Consider the following 23,088-nt stretch of genomic DNA (forward strand, 5'->3'; position numbering starts at 1 on the left):
GTATACACATAGGGTAATGTATTTATAATAATAAGAGTGTGGGCTAAGCCCAAATACAAATGAACATGTAAATGAAATAAACACAATATCTAACAGACTCCATTAATGTGTTAATTAATGCATTAACTCTTCAGTGTCATTTGTGTGTTTCCTGTTAAATTTTCCTGGCAAAATTGTAATCATAATTAGTGAGACTTGGTGTGAAAGTAAGATTGTCTTGTGACCTCATGGGGCTGAGTTCAAATGTTAGAAATAGTCCTTCCACTTGCAGGGTAAGGCTGCACTAACCTAACCTGTACTACTTGTCGGCCTCTTGCACTGGACCTCACTTATGTAATCACTGATCATTTTAAGTATTTTAAAAAAATTAGATGTTAAAATGATATTGTTTAAAGTATATGGGATTAGACGGATAAGGGACAAAAATCAGTTCAGCAAATCACCTACCCTTAGCCAAAGGCACAGTATTAATCTATGCTAAGCCCTTTTCATTTTCAACATAAACTATTTTCAGTTTATCACATCTTTTCCCTATTCTCTCTTGGTCTGAAACCATGTTTATTAATGCACACAGGATAAATATTTATCCCACGATACCAGGTTAAAATGATAGAGAAAAAAATATTCAGATCAAGAGAAAGATAAGAGAAAACTGAATTTTGTTATATCTGAAAAGCTATTTACTGCAGACTATAATATGCTCTTATATGGCGCATAATAAATTGTAGATGATATAGTGACAACTGTACAGTACTAACTACAGAAAGCTAATACACTTTAACTACTTATAGTAATTGAAACCTGACACTGCTTTATGCTTATTGAAATGTTGTAATTTTATTCTTAAATATGCAGGCACTATCTTCATATGTATTCATAGCAGCTAATGTCATTCTCAATTCATCGAAAGATGTTCAATCTAGTCATTTGGATGAATTATTTCCACCTCTTGTTCCATTGCTAACATCACATCATCACAGCTTACGTGGTTTTGCACAGGTTATTATTTACATATTATGATGTTGATCTCTGTCTTATACACACACATATGACTAATATAAATGGGTCATAATATCAGTGATTGTTGTTGCAGTTACTCGTATATCAAATTCTTCATAAATTGTTTCCATTTTTGAATTATGAACCTTCTGGGATGGTACCTTTAGAGAAGAGGTGCTTTGCAGATTTGAAGAGATACCTTGCAGGAAATTCTGATTGTGCACGGTATTATTTACTTTTTTCCCCGTTATATATGTGTGTTTATTTTTCTTTGGTGTGCATATAGATTTTGAATATTATAACATCTGTAAAACAGTCAGTGTTAAGTCTTTTTTACATTGCTCTTCAAGTATATTATATTTTATCCTTAATTTTGCGATGCTAGTATGTGACCTACTACTAAAAAAATGATTTTTGATGTCTTGGATTTTAAATTATAAAATCATGTCAGTTTCATTCCCAGTAGTTCATATTCTCTTTTCCTTCTAATATAAACCAGGAAGTCTCTATATTTTGCATTTGATTTCTCACAGCATTGAGAGAATATCTAACTGTAAAAAGTTGTGCTACTTTCTAACAGACTACAATAATTTCTTTGCACTGCTTTCTGGTGGACTAAACTCGTTAATTTACATAATTTTTCAGCTTACGAACGTCAATGGAAGGATATCTTGATGCTTATGACCCGAATAGCTCTGTCACACCTGCTGGAATTTTCATTAACCGAGTTGAGGTGAGGGTCGCTTTTGGTGATTAAATGTATTTGGACATTTATACAAATGGTACCCTTGAATATCTCAATTATAAGGTAGTTAATATTTGACGTTTAGTTTTGGATCAGTCAAGCACATGGTAAGGTGTGGTCCAGTTGCTCAGGCAATCTTGAGCCACCCACCCACACAACGTGTTGAATTTAATAAAGTTTCTCCTTGAGCCATACTGAAATTCTATCTGTACACTGGATATTACAACTAGTTGTTGTTTACTCACCATACCAACACATTTCCACTTTAAAACATGTTATATATTTTATGGTGGATACATTGTTGGATATGGGTTCTGCCTGGTCAACATTTATATCTATTTCCCAGGAAAATCTCCCCTTGGTTTTAAATAGAACTTATACAACACGGAAACTTTGACACATGTAGTCTCTAAAATGTAGGGCAGGGAGACCCAAATCTGTACATTAGATAATTATAAGTTATTTAATTCAAAATCATCTACAAACAAGGTTAGTCAATTATAATTGTTGAGATTAAAACAGAAATATATATTTCTAAAGGGCTTAATTGACCCTTCTCATGTTCTACCATTTATATTGATAAAGAGTTAATATAATAGGGAGATAGAAGGTCAAGAGACTGTCCTAGACTGCTAGGTACAATCATTATAGATAACCCAATACACTACTACCTACTTTAGTCCTTCTAACTACCCTAACATAGATAGACTTAGTAATTATTCTACAATTAAGATACACACAGCTCACACACACTAACCAATAATTCTAACAATAATAATCTAAACATATTATCGCCTAATACAAAAATGAATCTAATCCATGTATCTAACATCCAAAAAGTGAAAAGAGGATATCATTCATTTAAGACATTTCATCTCCTTGTTGATCACGCATTGGAAAAGGCATTTTAGTCGAGATTCATTTAAAGACAAAACAACAACTTTAAGAAATTTCACATTATATGAAGATATAATAGGAGTTCAAAGAAAACATTCTCAATAATACATATATAATCTAAATATTCGTGATCATATAAGATTTATTCCTTATTTCTATAATCATAATAGAAATTTATACAAGAAGTTTAGGGGTTTTTATTATATTAAATCATTGTATTTGGTCTTATCAACATTGTGTTGGAGCCATGTTGGAGACACAAAATGTCTTTTGAATTGAACAGTTCACCAATGTGTGTCAGACATAGGGACACACCACTTGAGAGGTGTGTCCGTGAGCAGCATTAAAATGTTAAAGAGTTCTTTTTAGTAAAATATTTTCTTTTCTTTTTCATTTTAATTATTGGTTCCTACAGATGTCATTTTCCACTGCCATTATTTAGTTCTGCAACTACGACACCGGGTGTATTGATGAAATTACCTTATTGAAGAGGAAGATGGAAACTGGGATTGAAATATGATATAATGAAAAGAATTCCCATTGTTGGCCCGGGTGTCCACTACGCATATGCCATATTTGTTGATATAGCACTTTAGAAGGTAGATGTGTGGGATGGGCATGCTCCAATACAGAAAAATGCATAGCAATACATTTTCCAATAGTGGCCATCACAGCTTTGATCATGGCAAATGTAGTCTTTTTTTTCCCTCAAAGGGTTTGCTTGTAAAGCTAGGTGAAAGATTCTAAGCTAGCTGAAGCTTACCAGTTATAAACTAGGAGTTGAAAAGCTCAAAGCTTGTAAGATAGCTAATTGAACTGAAAGTTTTTGGTAAAATTAGTTAATAAATATAAAATGACATAATAGTAGCTTATAAGCTAACTTATTTTCTTAAGCTACCCATGTAGCTTATGAGAATAACCTAAAAGCTACTAAAATAAGCCTGTGTACCAAACAAGTATAATTTGATCAAACAAGTTGATAAGCTTGTCAAGATAGCCAATAAGCCATTGGTTGACTTACCAAGCACACTCAAATTGCCACTTGGGAAGGGGTAGGGGAGCGAGAAGTTTGTGGAAGTGGATATTTCACTCTCACCTTTTCTGAAAAAAAAAAAATGGATACAGTACCTGTAGTTAGTTATTTCCATGAACTGCAACCAACACCCATACACTTCCACTTCATAAATGAGATCTGATGAATCACATGTGCGTAAATTACATTGCTGTGAATATTATTTATGGTGAAAATAATACCTACAATAATTTGCAGTTACCCTTCCAAAATATAATTACCCTATGTGCATTGTTTCTAACGCTCATTTTCAAGATGAGAAGTTAGATCATGTGTCAAGCTTCTTTCATATGTAGCATACCCGGAGGACCCATCATTGACTTGGGAACATTTTCCGATTACTCATTTGACTAACAAAACTGGCACTAATGTCTCTAGATAAAATATTATTTCCAGGAAGAATAATCTATTTCAATGTTTGTGGTCAATATGAATTAGCTTATATTTCTGATTTTATGATAGATTTGTTTATTCTATCTTTCTTTTTTGGTGTGAGAAGGAGGATGATTTTGAATGTGTTCCAACATCTCTCATGGAGCAGGTGCTCAAATTTTTAAATGTAAGTGCTTTTTTGCCATACTTGTCTAAAAGAGAGGTCATAGTTTTTGTTTCATCCTATACGTATCCTCTGTTGTTATAGGATGCTAGAGAAGACCTACGATGTTCAATGGCAAAGGATGTGGTTGCGATCAGGAATGAGACTCTGAATTTCAGTGCGTATACGAATAGCAAGGAAACTTTATCTGGTTTCATTGAAGGAACCATTCCTGTAGACATTTCTTCAGATTTCCAGAAAAAGGTTACTTTTGCCAAACATGACAAGGGGGACAATGCAGCTTGTTTCCTTTATGGCAATGATGAAACCTTCAAAAAAATGTCTGGTACGTTTGATTTTTCAGTAAATTATAAGGGAATGGAAAGGAACTGATGATCTAACTCCTTGTTTTTGATGGATAATTATGATTTTGCATTGTGTTGTCTGAGTTCCGCATGTTTTTATGTGATTCGTAGTTTTGTATTTACCAATATTTAATTTCAAGATTGCCATGGCAGAGATAGAAAGGGATGATCTCCTTCTCGACCAATTGTTGCAATCAAGAAGATCATCTTTAGAGCAACAAAAAGCTAGTCGACAGAATTTTATTCTTGTCGCATCTTTGCTGGACCGCATACCCAATCTTGCTGGGTTGGCTCGTACATGTGAAGTAAGTTACTTGTTCTGCTGCTGTCTTATCTACACTTTTTTTATTTTCATTTTCTATTTTTGGAGAAAAAAAGCTGTATTTTCTGTAATCCTTTTTTCTTTTTTTTTTTGTATAAAGCAGGTATTTAGAGCATCAGGGCTGGCCATTTCTGATTCAAAAGTGATGAATGACAAACAATTCCAACTAATCAGGTTTTGATGATAATAGATTTTTTGTTGTGCTTTATAGTTATAACGAACATTGAATGGATAATAATGACATACAAAATCTCTAGATTATGTTAGTTCATCATGGATGTGATTGCGGCATAAACACTTGATGGAACCATGTCAACCTATTTGGGTTTTCTAAGTGATCTTCATGATCTTAATAAACTTCTGCCTTCTTCTACGAGCCCTGCCATGGAATTGTAGAGTACTCAAACGATTTTCATGTTACTGGCTTTGTATGGCTTACTTGCAGAATTCTCAAGTTTAGGAACAAAATTTAGTATCTCCTTCTGCCCCCACTATGATTGTTGTTTGGTCCTCTTTGCTTCACATTCATGATTTCAATGATCATCTGTTTAATTGGGTCATCCAAGTGATCATCATGATTAATGAACAGAGTACTCAGACCTTTTCATGTTATGAGCATTGCATGGCTTTCTCGTACTGTACGCTCAAGTTCAGGAACAGAATTGCGAATCTCTTTTTGGCCCCACTATGACTGATTTTTAAGATTCAGATACATGAGCAACTGTTTGGAAAAATAGCAATTTTCTTGGCTATGGCCAATTCTCTTGCAATATGAGACTTTAAAAAGTGAGTGACTTTATTATTTTCATTCATATCAATTAGATTCTCCTTACCTTTATTTGTAGCAATCTAATCTTTTGAAAAAGGGAAATAAAGAAACAATATACTGAAAAATAATCTAGAAGATCCTACAAATATTTTCTCTAATTAGGAAGGTTTTATAGATATTTTCTCTAATTAAGAAGATTCTATAGACATTTCCTCTAATTACAGCACCCTCCTCAAGTTCGTAAATGAATATCAATAATTCTCAACTTGTCTACAAGATCTTGAAATCTACCTGGAGGGAGTCCTTTTGTAAAAGTATATCTGTTATGTGAAGTTCGGTAAGAACATGAGTTGTAATCACAACAAAGCCTTTGTTTAGATTATATTTGATAAAATTCTGTCAATTACAATGTGTTTGGTCCTATCATGTTGTACTAGATTATAGGCAATGTTCATGACAAACTTATTGTCACAATGTAGTTGCACAAGGTTGTCCACCTTGACTTTAAGGTCATCCAAAATGATTTTCATCCAGAATCCTTCACACATTCTTTGAACAAGAGCTCAGTTTTCAACTTATGCACTAGAACAAGATACTCTATCTTGCTTTTTGCTCCTCCACATTACCAAACTATCTTCAAGAAACACACAATACACAGAAGCAGATTTTTGTGTCAATAATAGAACCTGCATAATCAGCCTCAATATATATTTTCATAGTCAATGTGTCTTTCTTTTTTTTTCTTGGACTTGACTTCAAGTATTGGAGAATTTTGTCAACTGCTTGCATGTCTATCTCTCTTGGATCATGCATAAATTGGCTCACTACATTAACTGCATAAGCAATGTCTGGTCTTGTGTGATAGATTAATCATTTTTCCTAACAATCTCTCATATTGGGCCTTTTCTACAGGAGCATTTTCTTCACTTCCAATTTTGTGATTCTGTTTTATAAGAATTGTTGAGGTTCTACATCCTCGCTTTCCTGTTTCTTTGAGGAGATCAAATACATATTTTCTTTGGGAGATGAAAATTCCGTTCTTGGAGTAAGCAACCTCTAATCCAAGAAAATATTAAGTTTTCCTAGGTCTTTCATTTCAAATTGAGCTGCCAATTTTTCCTTTAATGCCAATTTTTCTGTTTCATAATCTCCTGCAATAATCATATCATTCACATACACAAGGAATAAAGTGAGTTTACCAGTAGAAGAGTGCTTCATGAATAGAGTATGATCTCCTTGGCTTTGTCTATATCCCAAAGAAACCATTGCTTTTGTAAATCTTCCAACCATGTTTTAGGGGATTGCGTAAGACCATACAATGTTTTCTTCTAGATTTCCATGAAGAAAGGTATTCTTCCCATCTAACTGGTGTAAGTCCTATCTAAAATGAGCATCCAAAGCGAGAACAACTCGAACTGTATTCATCTTTGCCATTGGGGCAAATGTCTCTTCATAGTCAATCCCATAAGTTTGGGTATATCCTTTTGCCAACAATCTAGCTATATAACTTTCTATTGTCCCATCAGCCTCATGTTTTTCTATTGTCCCATCACTATTATTTTTCACTGTGAATATCTGTCTACACCCTACTGCCTTTTTGTCTCTTGGCTTATCAACAATCTCTCAAGTTGAATTTCTTTCTAATGCATTCATCTCTTCTTTCATGGCTTGATTCCAATGTTCAAGTTTCATGGCCTCTTGGATTGAGGTTGGAATTTATGTGGTATCAATGACAACAATAAAACTTCTATGCTTATCTTGTTAGTGCAAACATATTGCTAAATAGTATATTTAGCACATGATGTTCTTTCCTTTCTCAATGCAATGGGCAAATCTTCAGTAATACTTACCTCCTTATTGTTATCTTCAGGGATCCTCACCTCTGGATTAGACAATTTTTCTTACTCGAGAGTCGAAGTGGGTCGTTTTCTTCTTTCATATTTTTTGCCAAAAAATTGTCTTTTTCCTTTTCTTCTTCACTGTGGACAATGGTAGTTTCATTGCTCAAATCCTGGGCATCCTGCAAAGGCAAACATGGTAATGACAAGGAGAGTTCATTCACTTCAAGTGTTTTCTCCTCCTAAAGTGGTGGACTGAATAAAAGGACTGTGTTTCATGAAAGGGGACATCCATGATGATCAAGATACGACGACTCTGAGGATGATAATATTTGTACCATTTTTTATTAGAAGAATATCCAATAAAGACAAATTTAATTACTATGGTCAGGATAATGAGAGTGAACAAAAACAACACATCCAAACCATTTGACTCTGGAAATAGATTTTCCGACAGCTGATCTTGCCACCACATGCAATTGTTGATAACTTGCATAATCTGCATCAGTGTAGGCTGTAAGAGTTAGCCACAACAAGTGTAGTAAGGCAGTTCCTCAACTCTCCATGTAAGGGTCATTGGAATGTAGTAACCTCACATTGTTCGATACATCAAAGGAGATCCAAAAAAATGGTCTTTTGTAAGACAAAGGACACTTGAGTTGTAGGGTGTTCTGATGCAAATGGGTGGATTCCCCCATTGATAGTAGTTCCACCTCTGCTTTTTTTTAATATATATATATATATATATAGGAGTAACCGTTGCTCTTTGAAAAAGAAGAAGTAAAAATTTGTAACCAAGTCTAGTGATCGAGCTACGACCATAGCTAGTTAGGAGCTCACATGGCTCAAATAGTTGCTTGAGGAACTAGAGTTTGGGGAGTTTACAGAGTTATTACTTAGATGTGATAATTCGGTAGTCAGGCACATTGTATGATATCCAGTATTCCAAGAAACGGAAAAGCATGTTGAGGTTGATTGTCTCTTTGCAAGAGAGAAAGTGATATTGGGAGAAACATTTGCTAGCTTTGTCAATTTCCATGATCAACTAGCATATGTATTTACCATTCAGCATGGGGTCTCAGATTAACTACTTATGTAACAAGCTTTGTGCATATAATCTATATGTTCCAGAGGTATGTTAAAAGTCTTATGGATACATAAGAATTCTATAGATATAGTAATTGATGATATTGGGATTAATTAAACTATTTTGTAATTGTGTTCTCTCGACTTGAAACTAAACAAATTTGATAAGGTCTATATATCATATGAAATTCATCATATATTTTTTCATTTTCTTGCTTCTAAACATATAGTCTGTTCTTAGTTTCAAAATGTTAGATCAACTCTGGATAAATAATTTACATAAACTTTGTGCATATAATCTATATGTTCCAGAGGTATGTTAAAATCTTATGGATGCCTAAGAATTCTATAGATATAGTAATTGATGATATTGGGATTAATTAAACTATTTTGTAATTGTGTTCTCTCGACTTGAAACTAAANAAATTTGATAAGGTCTATATATCATATGAAATTCATCATATATTTTTTCAATTTCTTGCTTCTAAACATATAGTCTGTTCTTAGTTTCAAAATGTTAGATCAACTCTGGATAAATAATATCTGTTTATCTCTTGAAGAACCTATCAATTAGAGATAAAACCAAATTATAGTATATAAAACCTGGTCTTACAAGTCAATTCTTTAGAATTGTGTTAGGTTTCAATTCTACTTTCTTAAGAGTATCAAAATATTGTAATATTTCATAGAACTTGTGCTTGGCACTTAACCTAACCTCCTAAAATCAGCAGCAACCTAATGATTGCTTAGAGGGACTTACTAATGCAAATTCAAATGGGCAAATGCACACTCAAATTTAAATTTAAATTTGAATGTAATAAAAATTGAGTGTAAGTGAAAAATCAAGTTCAGAGTGTGTGTGTGTCTCATGTTATAGAGCAATTTAATTCGTTGCTCTCTTATTTTCTCAATCTTTCCAAAATTTGTTTGTTCTTTGCAGTGTGACAGCTGAAAAGTGGGTTCCTATAATAGAAGTCCCAGTAGATAGCATAAAGGTTTACTTGCAGAAAAAAAAGAGAGAAGGATTTTCCATCTTAGGTTTGGAACAAACTGCAAACAGTGTACCCCTTGATCAGTATATCTTTCCAAAAAAAATGGTAAGTATTCCGAACTTCAGGTTCTTTAACTATTTTTTTAATGATTGGAGATATCGCATCAGCAGGAGTATATACACTGCTGTTTGGAGTTATCTTCCTTGAGATACTGTTTACTTTTACCATATACAATAGTGCATTTTCATCAAAATGTCCAAATTTGTATACATAAAATCTTATGGGAAAGTAGTTATTGGATTTTACCTTCTAATTGAGAACCAATGAGGCACACGATCATGGTTAAACAAATTGACCGGTCTGCATTTGCATTTTCTGTTTGTGTTTAATTGCATTCTAATTTGATTTTTTGTGCATGCAAATTTCTCTTTCTGCATGTAACTTGTGTAGTTGCGCTCTATTAATGTCTATATTTAGGAGACTAGGCAGCTGTTCTTTTTATATTTATTGTACAAGAATCATTAATCCTCAATTTTATGAATTAACTTTATTAGATCTTTTGTATTATATTTTAAAGATAAATTGCTCTTCTAATGTTATCAGGAGAAAACCTTTTTAGGGACAATATCTGTCGATAATCCATTGAAATATTCTGAATCTTACTGTAATAAATATTGTTTATAGGCATGGAGATCTCATTTAGGTGAAACAAATTATCCTATAATCATGTGCAGGGAATGCAATAAGTCTATATATAATCATGTATTCATCGCGTATGGGATGAGAAAGTCGATGCTAGGGCATACGGTTTCTGAAATGACCCTAGAATTTTGCTTTTCATTCTTAATCATTATTCCTTTACCTGTATGTCTAATGTCTTTGTATCTTGTATAGTTTTTTTGCGGTGTTCAATTCTTTGGACTGTATGTCCCATTGTCACCACTAAAAAAGCCTGGCTAACCTCGTTTGAAAAATTGTCGAGTTAATGTTGACCATTAAAACTCTGAATAGTGGCAGGCAGGAACTAATCTCAACTGATGTTAGAAAAATAACTTTTGTTGGTGTTGGCCGGAACCAACTGAAAAATAACTACATTTGACTTTAATTGGAAAGAATTGTATTTAACATGATCTGGAAAATATTGTTGATGTTGACAGTGAAAACTCTAACTAACATTAGGCAAGTAATAACACTAGCTTAGGTCGACAAAAACAATTAAGTTTGACGATATCAGTTGAAAATAAACACAAATGACTTCTGCTTGAATGAAACCCCTTCCAATCCAAAAAGTGATGTTGAGCTAACAATGCTCTGACTGACCAAGTTGACAGCATCTCAGTCGAGTTGATAATGTTTCAACCAAAATTGAACTGAGGATGCACCAATCGAAGGACAAATATAATAAGAAAGTGTATGAAAGCTTTCAAATTCTTACTTTTTTAAGTATGATTTTTATTTTTAAGTAATCAAATTACCTAAACATGTTTAAAGAATTTCTTTTCCTTTCAAAATTTCTTGCTCAAATAATATATTGTCTTAGAATATTTCAAATTCTCTATAAAAATAATTACGCTCTAAAAGTTCACCATTTAAACACATTATTTGGGATTTATGAACTTCTAATGGATAAAGAGCGGTTTAGAAGATCTGAAATTTGAGTGGAATAAACCTGAGACTACTTACATAACAAGTCACACTCGTGTTGTAGTGTACATACACTTCATGAAAGATGGATAATGGGACAATTTTTCATCGTGCCATATGGAAATCAGCATGCAGATGTACTGTTGAAAGGATGGAGTGGTGCTACTTGCAGATGTTGTTAAGTTGGGAATGAATCATATCGGCCTATCAATTTGAGAGTTAGAATCTCCTGGGATTGGCCTGAATAGAATATTTTTGGAATCGCTGACCTATATCTTAAGAAATTAAAAGTATGTACAGTAGTTTAGGAATTTCCTTTTAGATCTTTTATTCTATTTAAAGAGAAATTGTGGAAATTGTAGAAGTGGTGGCATAATTGGTTTCTAGATTTCATAAGGTAGAAGTGGTGGAATGAAATTGTGACTTTCTGAGATAAACTAGTTGTGGAAAAAAAATTGGGTGGTGGCAACTATCTTCTGTAGTACTCTTAATATTGAATGAAGGTGAAATAACTAGACGTAATCCTTTTTAGTTGTGCAAAGATGTACCTGTGGCATCTAATTACTCCATCAATATGTATTTAATTGGTCCTCCCATACCACATTTTGCTTTCAAATTGACTCCTAATGATATCAAATTAGTAGTTGAAGGAAAAAACTAATGGAGTTATCACTGAATGACCAATGTGATGTTTTTGGTAAATAAAAGACCAGTATCATGTGTGTGTATGGTGGCCTGAAATGAATATTTAGTTTTTTAAAAATAAAATTAATACATTTTACCGTTGTTATTGAATTTTTGTTCCTGGTGGATGAGAAGCTTATTGCGGCTATAACTGTTTAGTCAAATTTTATTTAGCGGGGTGAGGGGAAACAAATATTTCCGTGCTAACTGATTGGCTATTTTTCTCTATCAATCTCTGATATTTTCCTATATTTAGGGCACGTGTATGCCTCATTTCTAACATTCACATGTCCACTTTTGAATATATTATTTGTTTGTTTTCTTAGGTCCTGGTTCTCGGCCGAGAGAAAGAAGGTATACCCGTGGATGTAATTCATATTTTGGATGCTTGCATCGAAATTCCGCAATTTGGAGTTGTTAGATCTCTCAATGTTCATGTCAGTGGTGCAATTGCTCTCTGGGAGTATACTCGACAGCAGAGATCACAATAGCCCGTGACTGGCAGACTAATTTTGCAAGCCAATTACGTTGTACTACACTTGTAAAATAAGTTAAACTATAGGAATTTCCTTTTGTTGTAAATTAATGTGTTCTGTTTTTTTTACTCTACAAGCATGCTAGAGTTAAATATAGCAGAGAGGTTTTTCGAGGTTAGGGTTTTGCTCTTTGAAATATTTATTGTATTCTATACTTCGAAGCGTGGTGAAGCGCCACAAAGGGGACTGTCGACGCAAGTGGTTATAGTACGCTGTTTATATTTCCAATAACTTATGAGGCTTTTTATGAATCCTTTAGATTTTGTAAAGTGAGCATAGGATAAAAGTTGAGGGATATAAATAGAATTTTATCAAATGACAATATATAATCTGGATATGTTAATTTGGTTTAAAATCACCGAAAAGAGAGAAAAGTCTGGATGAACGAGGTGAATCCACTGTTCTTACATTCTGTTGTCATGTCAGAAAAGAATGTGTTTTATGATCATTTTCAAAGGCTTTCTCCTAATCAATTATGTTGCTACATAACTTTATCTAAATGAGTTTCCTTTTCCCTTATTTTTAACCTTTTTATCTCTCTAATTTTCTTCCTTTACACCAAAGGAAATTAAATGAGTCTCAGAAGTTACAGTCCCTTTTCCAATTTATTGATCTGAATGTCTCGATCTATATTCGACACCTTAAAAACTTTTATCTCAGTATCTCTCTCATCCGTGGAAAAGTCGGTTGGTTATATTATTTTGCTTTCATTCATCGCCAGTCGTCAACAATTTTCTATTATTGGTATTATTTACACAAGAGATAATTTTCTATTATAGCATATATTTCTTAAAAAAAGAGAGGAATGTATTAGTAAATCTGAGAAATAACATTATTTCATCGTTACTATTTGTATCTACGCTATTTTTTTTAAAAAAATTCAATTCCCCGGAGGCTGTGCATTCAAATAAAAAAGGTTAGTCAATGGAGTATTAATGTTTTTTTATCAATAAATATTAGTTAATATTTTGTTCAAAATCTTTTTTATCTTTCATTCTAAACTCATCTTATACCAAATGTTAATCATCCTTCTTTCTAAATTCATCAAGTTAACCTTATAAACCAAATGTTAAAAATCATAGTCTCTTTCACCTTCTTTTCCAACTTAAGGACTAAGCCTTCTTATAAGTCTTTCAATGGAGTATTAAGGATTTTCTATTTGAGATTAACCATATTATTAGAACGTTGCCTGGAAAGAGTGGGACACTGCCGACGTGAAGATAAAAAAGAATATATCTAAATTGAATATTTGAAAATCCTTGAAAAGAAATTGTATTTGTACAACAAAAATGTTCTAGGAAAAGATATATAAGAGAATAAATATGAAATAAGAACACTGATGTACAGTAACCTTAAGACGCATACGCATTAGTAGAAATAACCGAAGACCATTTCAGTGATTGTGTGATGGTAGATAAGAAGTTTAATCCAATCAAACGATATAAATTCTTATTTGAATCGAGATTGGTGACATTATACCTTAAGAGATGTGAACCACCAGGATAAAATTGACCCTGAAGCTAATCTTGTTGATAACACATTCCATACCAGAGAATTAAAATGCATCAAACTCCATAGTATCAGGATCTATAACAGCAGATCATTCTCATTCCATTTCCAGAAAAATGTGTACCCATATGTTTCTTCTTATTCTCCTTTTTCTTGGCTTTTGAACATGACCTTAGGAACCTCGGAATCAGTAGTTTCCAAGTGCAGCTGCCAAAACATGTTGGCTTTTTCATGTTGGAAGGGGCTATCTGCAAGACAAGGAAACGGCCCTGTAATGTAATGATAAATTCAGAAACATCGTATATAAAAATGGGAAAAAGATCAAGGATAATTAAAAGAAAAATGGTATGCACCCTTTCATAAACTTGAGAAGATGATAATAGAGAATGAATGTGTACCTGGGTTGGTGGGTGAAGATTGGTGTTTGTAACCCACTTGGAGAATGAAGGTGCTGATAATGCTCCTCTTGCAGACTGACGTAGCAGATGAGAGTAGCTAAGCAACCCTGCTCTTCTTCCACATCCCATACTGATAGGGCCATCAATCTTATGCTGATGTTGAATTGAAGATGATCTCTTCTTCCTAGGCTTCTCAACGTATACCCTCACTACAACCTTTTTGTTATTGCAGAAACTTACCTATAAATCATATCACATATCAAACTCATATCACACACACCACAAAACCACTCACACAACATCAACAACTCATTTACCTGTTTCGTTGGCATCTTACGATAATGGAGGATACCAAGGCTTTATGACAATCTATATATAACCATATATATATATATATGCATGATGCAGGCCTAGGACAAGGAGATGTTACTGATAGATACTAATATTTATGTAGAATTTATAAGTGTATGTGTTTCTTTGGGTGGAACGAAATTCCATTTGAGGAAATTATCAATTTATTTATCGTGATCTTCTATGACGGGCCCAGTTATATGGTGCAGCGACCACATCAGCTTAAATCTGGGATTTTATATGGCAGTTTGTTCTTTGCTTTGTTTTCCCTCAACAACATTCATTTGATTGTTACATTCACCCACCTCACACATCTGCTTAAATACTTATATGTATTATTCTTATTTTTTTTAAGGTATTTAAAAAATGTTCAAGTGACTAATTGAACTCCTAAATCATGAATAATATTGCAATAAATTAAATATTTTATATATCTATGTTATTAATTGATTTTAAATGATTCTTTGTAGGTCTTTTGGCATTGTAATTCGACGGACATTTCACTGTGTATCTCTAAAACTTTCAGCCTATACTCTAATTTTTTTTTTAAATGTCTAAAATGTAAAGATATTCAACAAATCTCAAATCTAGTTGTTCGTTGAAATTTAATTAAATTTTCATCAAATTTTGAAATTCGACAAATAATCTATAAATTTGATGAAATCTCAATTAGATTTTAAAATTAGTTAATATACAATAATAAATTTTGAAATTTATTTAAAAAATTATTTTCAATTTTTAATTTAAAAATTAAGTAATATTTTATTTAATTTAAATTTTTTATATAATTTAATATATTTAAATATATTAAATCAAATTTTATATTATTATTCTAAGAACCAAGAAAGTGGGTTAAAAAAGTGGATTGATGTATTAGACTAATAGAACCAAATTTTAACAGTATAAACAGATTTTTCCAAAACAACCTGGTTCATTAGTCTACTTCTGCTATCTCTCTCTAGAGCTCAGTATTTCAAGTTCTCCTCCTTTTCTCTACCACTTCTTCTCACTGAGTTGCTGGAATTGCAATCAGGAGGTGCCTAAACGTCCACGGCGTAGAGGGCTACATAACCGACTGATTGCATTCGCGATTTTAGCTCGTAAGCAATTATTCCCTTTCTCTGCTGTTCTTAAGCCTGAACATGCAATCTTAGTTGGTTGCATGTGAAATTCGTTCCCTCTCTTCATTTTCTCTATCCATTCTAACTCTAAGAATAATTTCTATCACCTATTTGATAGTCTGTAGGTCCTGTTGTGTTCATCGCTGTGTGGGGTACTGTTTAGGGCGTTCTGGTGAGCTGTGATGTGAATTTAAGGTAAGGGGAGCTAGAATACTTATTTGAAGTTGGTTGCATGAGATATATGTATGTTGTTGATGTATTTTTTGAGTTTTTAGAAGTAGAGCAACATGAACTAAAATGTATAATCTGTGAAACTGTGTTGTAATGCCATGGAATGAATTTAGATGTGTTTAATTGCTTTGATTGGACATGTTGGAAGTGTTTGAGGTGAAAATTTTGTTTTAGTGTTGATTTGATTGAAAGTAAAGTGTTTAGGTAGGGTTCTAGGTCATTTGAGAGGAAGTGAGGTAGTGAAATCGAGAGTTAGGGGTTCTGGGTATGAATGGGTTGTTGGGGTAGTCTTAGCAAGTGGAATGTGACTTGTTTGAGTCGCCAAATTTGTCAAAATAAGTACAGAGTGTTATAATTGGATTTGGGGTCCTCTAGTAATTGAATTTGATGTTTTGGAGTAAAATTTGAGTTGTAATCACTTTAGAATTGTAGTAGGAAGGTTTCGGAACATCTAGACAGGTTTATATAAGCATAAAATACGAATTAAAGGTGTTAGAAGTTGGTAAAAAGGCCTAGAAATGGTTAAGGGGTGTGTGGGTGCATAATTCTGCAGAACTTACGTTCAGCAGATTATGTAGACTCGTTATGCGAATGGTCTCGCATAGCGAGTCCCTGTAGAGAGTGCTCTGTATTTGAGTCATTCGTTGTGCGAGCTGGTGCTATGCGAATGATTGGAGGGTGCTACTATTTGTCTTGTGATGCGCATAGTGAATCTTGTCGCCTTGCGACTGGTAGTGGCTTTGGATGAATGTTAAGTTAATTCGAAGAGCGAGAGGGGGCGCATAACGAGTCTTTGGGAGCGGTGGTCTCTGTCCAAGCTCTTGGATAGCGACTTGAGTGCGCCATGCGAGAGACTTGAGGTCTGGTACCTCTGCAAACTAATTCGCCTTGCGAGTGAGGGTGCGGTGTGCGAGAAATTCCTGTCTCGCCTTGCGACTGGGTACGCTGAGCGAATCCTCTAAGTCCAGTTTACTCTTGAGCTATTTGTTTTAATTTGAATTAAGTATGTGTGATGATTTAAATACAAAATATGATTGTTGTGATGTTGTTTAATTGCAAGTGTATGATCCTAAAGGTTATGATTGGTCTTGAATGTAACAAGTGCGGGTTCTTGGACGTAATTCCATGATCATCAAGGGGAGGATCCATGGTGGTGCCCTTAGTATGTTTTAGAATGATTTTCATGGTAGCTCAGTCTTTGGGGTTATCCTGAAACTCCAATGGTCTTTCTTCTCATGTAGAAAGGATTGATTCATGTCGTGAGGAGTAGTAGGAGGTCTTAGTCTTGGAGGCTTCCAGTATGCTCCAAGGCGCTGTATAGACTAACCTCGTGAGTGTGGTAGGGTGAAACCCATCGGCAACGACTTTGCAAAGCAGTAGAAGCCACCACGAGTGCATGACCCGCCATAGCTCGGCAATCATTCTAAGTCCGGACGAGTCAAGTTAAGGTGTAACAAGTTGTGATATGTTATCCTATATATGTGAATTAAACTTGCATGTTGTGTGTAATTGTTATAACATGATTTTTGTATATCTAACCCACCTTTGCTTTTGCGTTGTGGCTTGTTTGTGTTGTGCTTTTCTTTTGCAATGATCATCCACTTGTATGTGAGCAGAGCGGGCCCTGTAGGGTGATGATGCTGCAGCTTAATTTAGTTGGGAATCCCCAGATATTTTATGTTATTTTGAAATGCTCTGTTTTGGATAAAGTTTTAAATTATGACCTCTTTTGGATGACTTTAAATTTAAGACTTATTTGCATGTCCTTAATTGTTCTTTAATATTATAATTGTGGACTACTATATTATATAGTTTCTATATAAATGGGGTGTTACATTTATGATATCAGAGCAATTCTTTCTTTATAAAATCCTGTAGGGTATGTGTGTGCCTTGCTTATGCTTGTGTACTCTTAGTTATGTCTAGAATGGTTGTCCTTGTTTTTTTGAGTTTGACTGATGGTCTTTTCTCTCTGTGTAAACAGAAGATGGAACCTAGGCCTGCTCTTGCTCCACCCCCTCAACCTAAGCTGTCAGAGTCAACAAGGATGTTAAAGGTTGTACTTCAAGCGATGCAGTAGCAGAATGCTGCGTTGGTGTAGCAAAATACTATAGCCTTGCAGAATTTGGAAGCTGCGAGAGTGTCGACTGAAAACACTCAGAGGCAATTTGTAGAAGTGATGACTAGTGGCAGAGCTAGTGCAGGCCCTTCTTCATCTTCTCATCCTCAACCTCAAGAATGGATTCTTGAGAGTTTCTTACAACACCATCCCGCCCAATTTAATAGGAAGTGTAGCCCAGACGAAGTTGATCACTGGTTTAGGGACATGGAGAGAATATACAATGCCAAGAGGTGTCCAGATGAGAATAAATTAGCTTATATTGAGTACTTGTTGACCGGGGAAGCCGACAACTGGTGGAGTAGCATGAGGATGATTCTGGAAGGGAGTGGAGCTCTTATTACTTGGGAACTGTTCAAGAAGAAGTTTTACACTGAATATTTCCCAGACAACGTAAGGTTCGATAAGGAGATTAATTTCTCCAATTGGTACAAGGAAATATGTCAATGGCAAAGTATGCAGATCAGTTTAAACACTTACTCCAGTTTCATACATTAGCTATGGATGAAGAGTGGCAATGCAGAAAATTTGAGAATGGTTTAAGAGGAGACATTAAGCTGCTAGTGAAAAGGTGCGTATCCAAGAGTTTCCCACTTTGGAAGAGATAACCTATGTGATGGAGAAGACCAAGAAGGAAGCTGAAGGGCAACAGAGTCAGCCTGTTAGGAGTGGGGGACCATTTGGGTCTCGTGACAAATTCAGTTCTTGGAGGGCTCCTTACTCTAGACCATCCTCTTCCGGGTCTAGAGGTTTATCCTCCTAGCCATCAGTGCACTCAGGGCAGTCTAGCCACTCAGGAGGTCTGCGATGCTATTCTTGTGGAGGGCCACATCTACAATTTGTTTGCCCACATATGAGTGCATATCAAAAGTGTAATGTTTGCCGAGGTGAAGGCCACTATGCCAGAGATTGTCCTACACTCAGCAGGATCACAGACACATAAGGCGGGAGATATGTTCAGAGGGGTGGTGTTAGACCACAAGCGACTGGAAAAGTATATGCCCTGACTGGAGCAAAGGCAGTTAGTCCTTAATTGCAAATTATGGCCTCTTTTGGATGACTGTAAATTTAAGACTTATCTACATGTCCTTAATTGTTCTTTAATATTATTGTGAACTACTATATTATATAGTTTCTGTATAATTGAAGTGTTACAATTATCATTTTTCGTTTATTTAATTTTATTATTACTTTTATTTTAATTATTTTTTTATATTTCATATTTTTAATATAACTATTATAATAATAAAAAAATATTTTAATAATTATTAAAGTTTAAATATATATTAAATAAAAAACAAAATTAAAAAAATTAAACGTAAATTTTAAATTTAATAATAATCTAATTTGAGTTAAAATTTTGATATCATTTAATATATATATATATATATATATATATTAATAATTATTAAAATATACTTTCATTTATCATAATAATAATATTATAAAAATTAAAATTAAAATAATTGTAATAATAAAAAACAAAAATTAAAAAAAAATAATATAAATTTGGTTTAATATATTTAAACATAATATATTATATTAAAATATTAAATTAAATTAAATATTTATTAAATATTGAATGAACACAAAATTTTAAAAAAATTGTTAAACGGAATCTGTTAACATATATTAACGAATTCCGAAATTCCTTCAACAATTTTTTTCAATTTTTTATAAATTTAAAATTTAATAATATTCTTATTTAAAATTTTGATATTATTTATGATATGTTTATATTTTATTAATTATTAAAATATAACTTTTCTTATTGTAATAGTTATATTATAAAAATAAAAATAAAAATAATTAAAATAAATTAATAATAACAACAATAGAAAAATAACAACAATACAAATTCTGATTTAATATATTTAAATATATTAAATTATATTAAATTAAATAAAATATTTATTAATTTTTAAATTATAAAAAAATTTAAATGAATTTCAAAATTTATTATCATATATATTGATAGATTTTGAAATTTCACTAAAAGAATTTATTAAATTAAATTTAATGAAATTTTTGTCAAATTTTAAAATTCGATAAAAATTGAGTCAGATTTTGAAATGTGATAAAAAAAAATAATTAGATTTTAAAATTTGTTTAGTATTTTTCTATAAAGTATAATAAATATTTTAAGAATAATTAAAAGGTTTAATCATTTACGAAGTCCTTATTTTTACGTGGAATTTCAATTTCGTCCCGTTCTTTTTAGATTTCTCAATTGGGTCCTAATTTTCTAAAAATTGCAACAATTGGATCCTTTCCCTTAAATTGGCTTCAACGACGTTAGTGTGTGTTTGACATGGCAGGCTGGAGTCAGTTTCTTAACTGGCGTGACTGACTGAAATAGGGGCACCTTAATTGATGTGGATGATTCTCATTCTAGTAGTGGTGCATGGTTCACTATCTGGTCTCTAGTTGTTAGTGGCGGTGAGGCGCGATGATGAAGGTTGAGGAGCTTCATGATGGTTCGCCCTCACGATGGAGGGTTTTGCAAGTGCAAGGAAGATGAACGAACCTAGGTTTTTTCGTCTCAGGGATTCATTGAGTGCAAGAAAGGATTTGGGGGTTTTCTCTGCTTGTAGATTCAGGCGCAAAGTAGATGATTGTCTCTTGTTTCTAGTTGCGCGACAGAAAGATGAACTTGCGAGCAAGGTGATTGATTTCGCATTTGGTGGCTCAGAAGAGTTTTGGGGTCATGGTTCGATTAGGTTTTCTGATTTGGAGATTTTTTGTATTAGGGCTCTATAATTTCTAGGTTTGCAAGTGAAGCGAGGATAGGTTTGGGGAAGAACTCGCAGTGGGTTTCATGGTTCGATTGGGTTTTCTGATTTGGGGATTTTTTGTACTAGGGCTCTATGATTTCTAGGTTTGCAAGTGAAGCAAGGATTCGAAGAAGAGATGACACTATGGAGGTTTCGTGCATGTTTGAGTGGTGTTCAGGCGAAGATGAACTATGGTGGAGAAGTTGTGCATGGTTGACGGAGTAGAAGATGAACCATGGTGACTGCTAGTGACGACGATGCATGGTGACTGACAGAGGAGTTTGGTGGTCCGGTGATGGTGGCGGCACAAGGAGGTTGGTAAGAGGATTAGGGTTCTGATTTGGCAGGAATGATGAGGTGGTTGCCTCACATTGGTTTCCTCACCACCATTAAGACCAGATTGTGAATCATCCACGTCAATTGAGGTGCCCCTACCCACGTCAGTTAAGAAATTGACTCCAACGTGTCACGTCAAACATACACTAACGTCGTTGGAGTCAATTTAACGAAAAAGATCCAATTGTTGTAATTTTTAGAAAATTGAGATCCAATTAAGAAATCTAAAAAGAACGGGATGAAATTTAGATTTCACACAAAAATAAATATAAATGATTAAACCTAATTAAAAATATCAAATGAAAGCTTGGAATACTGGATAAAACGGCTTTGCCACTTCATGCTAGGGTAATCTATAACCACTATCCATGTGTATTCTCTACCAAAATACATTATGCACACGCATAGGCATAGGCTGAGTCCATAAACCATGTTGCATCATCAGTCTGCAATCCAATATATGTTCAAACACGCTGCCCAACATGTTTGCACATCCTTCAATGTTTTCAAATTTATCTTCTAATTCAGGTTATTCATATCACAACAACAATTTATCTTTTTCCTCAATTAGACTGATTGTGTCATGAAAAATTTTGTTTGGGATAATCTTACAATACTCGCACACCCTTTTATCATGGAAAATGATTGTAATTATATAAATATATATAGTTTGAGTTTATATCCTAGTTTAGATGTAGAAAGATACCTTCTTTTTATATAAATTGTGTGAAAGTATGAATTTTTATTTTATAAAATTTACAAGGTCTTATATATAGTAACTAAGTAATGCAAAATTAATTTTAATCATAAAAAGGTCATGTTCATGTCCATGTAACATCATCGCCACAAATTTTGAAAGTATGTAAATTTATCTGTGTCGGATACCTTGTGGACACATATGCTGACCCCATAAACAAATAGGTGCATAGTCAGTCTGCTATCCAATATATGTTCAATGTGAACATGTTTGCACATCCTTCAATGTTTTCAAAAATTTATATTCTGATTCAGGTTATTTATGGTGAATTCAACAGTATCGATGACAATAATTTACCTTTTGTAATTCTTACTTCCAATTTCCCAAAAGTTCCAACTTCCCAAAAAAACCTTAATTGGACACGATAAAATAACTTTTCTTCAATTGGACTAATGTGGATAAACATAAAAATATTCTTTAACATAATGTAATTAAAAAATTTCTTACACACTCACACTTAATTAAAAATTTTGTTTTGGGACAATCTTTACACATATAATTATTTATAATTAGGAGAAACATAGTCATGTGTCACAACAATCACTTATATAAGATCAAAGACAAAGGTAAACTAGTAAGATAATTAATAATGGGATTAGTTGAAGCTAATGTCAGTGATATAAGAAGTAATCCAATCATTAATATTCAGCATAGTTTGGAGGTAGGTAGATGTGTTATTTCGAGATGTGTAATGAGGTGGCGACATCGATCAAGGGTTCTGTTCATACACTCAAGCATTATATTTTTTTCAGAAGCACAGGAAATTTTACAATGATGTTGGTCATCTTGCTGCGTTGCTCTGTCTCGTGCTGTAATTGCTTTGAGATGCTAAAAACGCCTTATCGTGTCCTCAGTCATGACATTGTCCAGTCCCTATCCGTTACCTTTGCACTTAACTACAAGGATTTTTTGTTACAGCATTTCACTTTTATACTCAAAGAGCTTTTTATGTAAGAATAGTATATCATATCAATAAGAGTAACACTCCATCAAAGTATCGGTTAAAAA

General features: G+C 33.5%; 2 protein-coding genes across 5 annotated transcripts in view; one reads left to right on the forward strand and one right to left on the reverse strand.

Annotated features, from left to right (window-relative positions):
* Positions 1–12,819, forward strand: part of LOC106768407 — a 42,159-nt gene extending 29,340 nt beyond the window's left edge. For 2 of the 3 annotated variants that reach the window (XM_022783396.1, XM_014653553.2), the window contains 9 exons: positions 856–999; positions 1,094–1,224; positions 1,645–1,732; positions 4,213–4,272; positions 4,354–4,594; positions 4,767–4,918; positions 5,039–5,109; positions 9,569–9,725; positions 12,275–12,819. In XM_022783396.1, the coding sequence (XP_022639117.1) occupies positions 856–999; positions 1,094–1,224; positions 1,645–1,732; positions 4,213–4,272; positions 4,354–4,594; positions 4,767–4,918; positions 5,039–5,109; positions 9,569–9,725; positions 12,275–12,439 (1,209 nt within the window). In that variant the 3' untranslated portion in view covers positions 12,440–12,819. Of the gene's footprint in view, positions 1–855; positions 1,000–1,078; positions 1,225–1,644; positions 1,733–4,212; positions 4,273–4,353; positions 4,595–4,766; positions 4,919–5,038; positions 5,110–9,568; positions 9,726–12,274 lie in introns of those variants that run through there. The other variant, XM_014653555.2, reaches the window with a different exon arrangement.
* Positions 12,820–13,544: 725 nt separating this feature from the next.
* Positions 13,545–14,854, reverse strand: LOC106767957. 2 transcript variants are annotated; one of them, XM_014652924.2, is made up of 3 exons: positions 14,709–14,854; positions 14,392–14,631; positions 13,545–14,241 (listed from the first exon to the last, which is right to left on the reverse strand). In XM_014652924.2, the coding sequence occupies exons 1-3, from the start codon at positions 14,721–14,723 to the stop codon at positions 14,065–14,067; spliced, it is 432 nt and encodes a 143-aa protein (XP_014508410.1). In that variant the 5' UTR covers positions 14,724–14,854; the 3' UTR covers positions 13,545–14,064. The 2 variants fall into 2 exon arrangements, with proteins under 2 accessions (XP_014508410.1, XP_014508409.1); XM_014652923.2 differs by having other exon boundaries at positions 13,547–14,262.
* Between the last annotated feature and the right edge of the window lie 8,234 nt (positions 14,855–23,088).

The sequence above is a fragment of the Vigna radiata genome, chromosome 7 (genome assembly GCF_000741045.1).
Source record: "Vigna radiata var. radiata cultivar VC1973A chromosome 7, Vradiata_ver6, whole genome shotgun sequence".
NCBI classification, from domain to species: domain Eukaryota; kingdom Viridiplantae; phylum Streptophyta; class Magnoliopsida; order Fabales; family Fabaceae; genus Vigna; species Vigna radiata.

What these genes read in the sequence shown, in the direction of transcription:
- LOC106767957 (XM_014652923.2), bottom strand. An exon ending in ATCTTCACCCACCAACCCAG is followed by an intron (nt 14,263 to 14,391) that starts GTACACATTCAT and finishes ATTACATTACAG; the next exon opens with GGCCGTTTCCTTGTCTTGCA.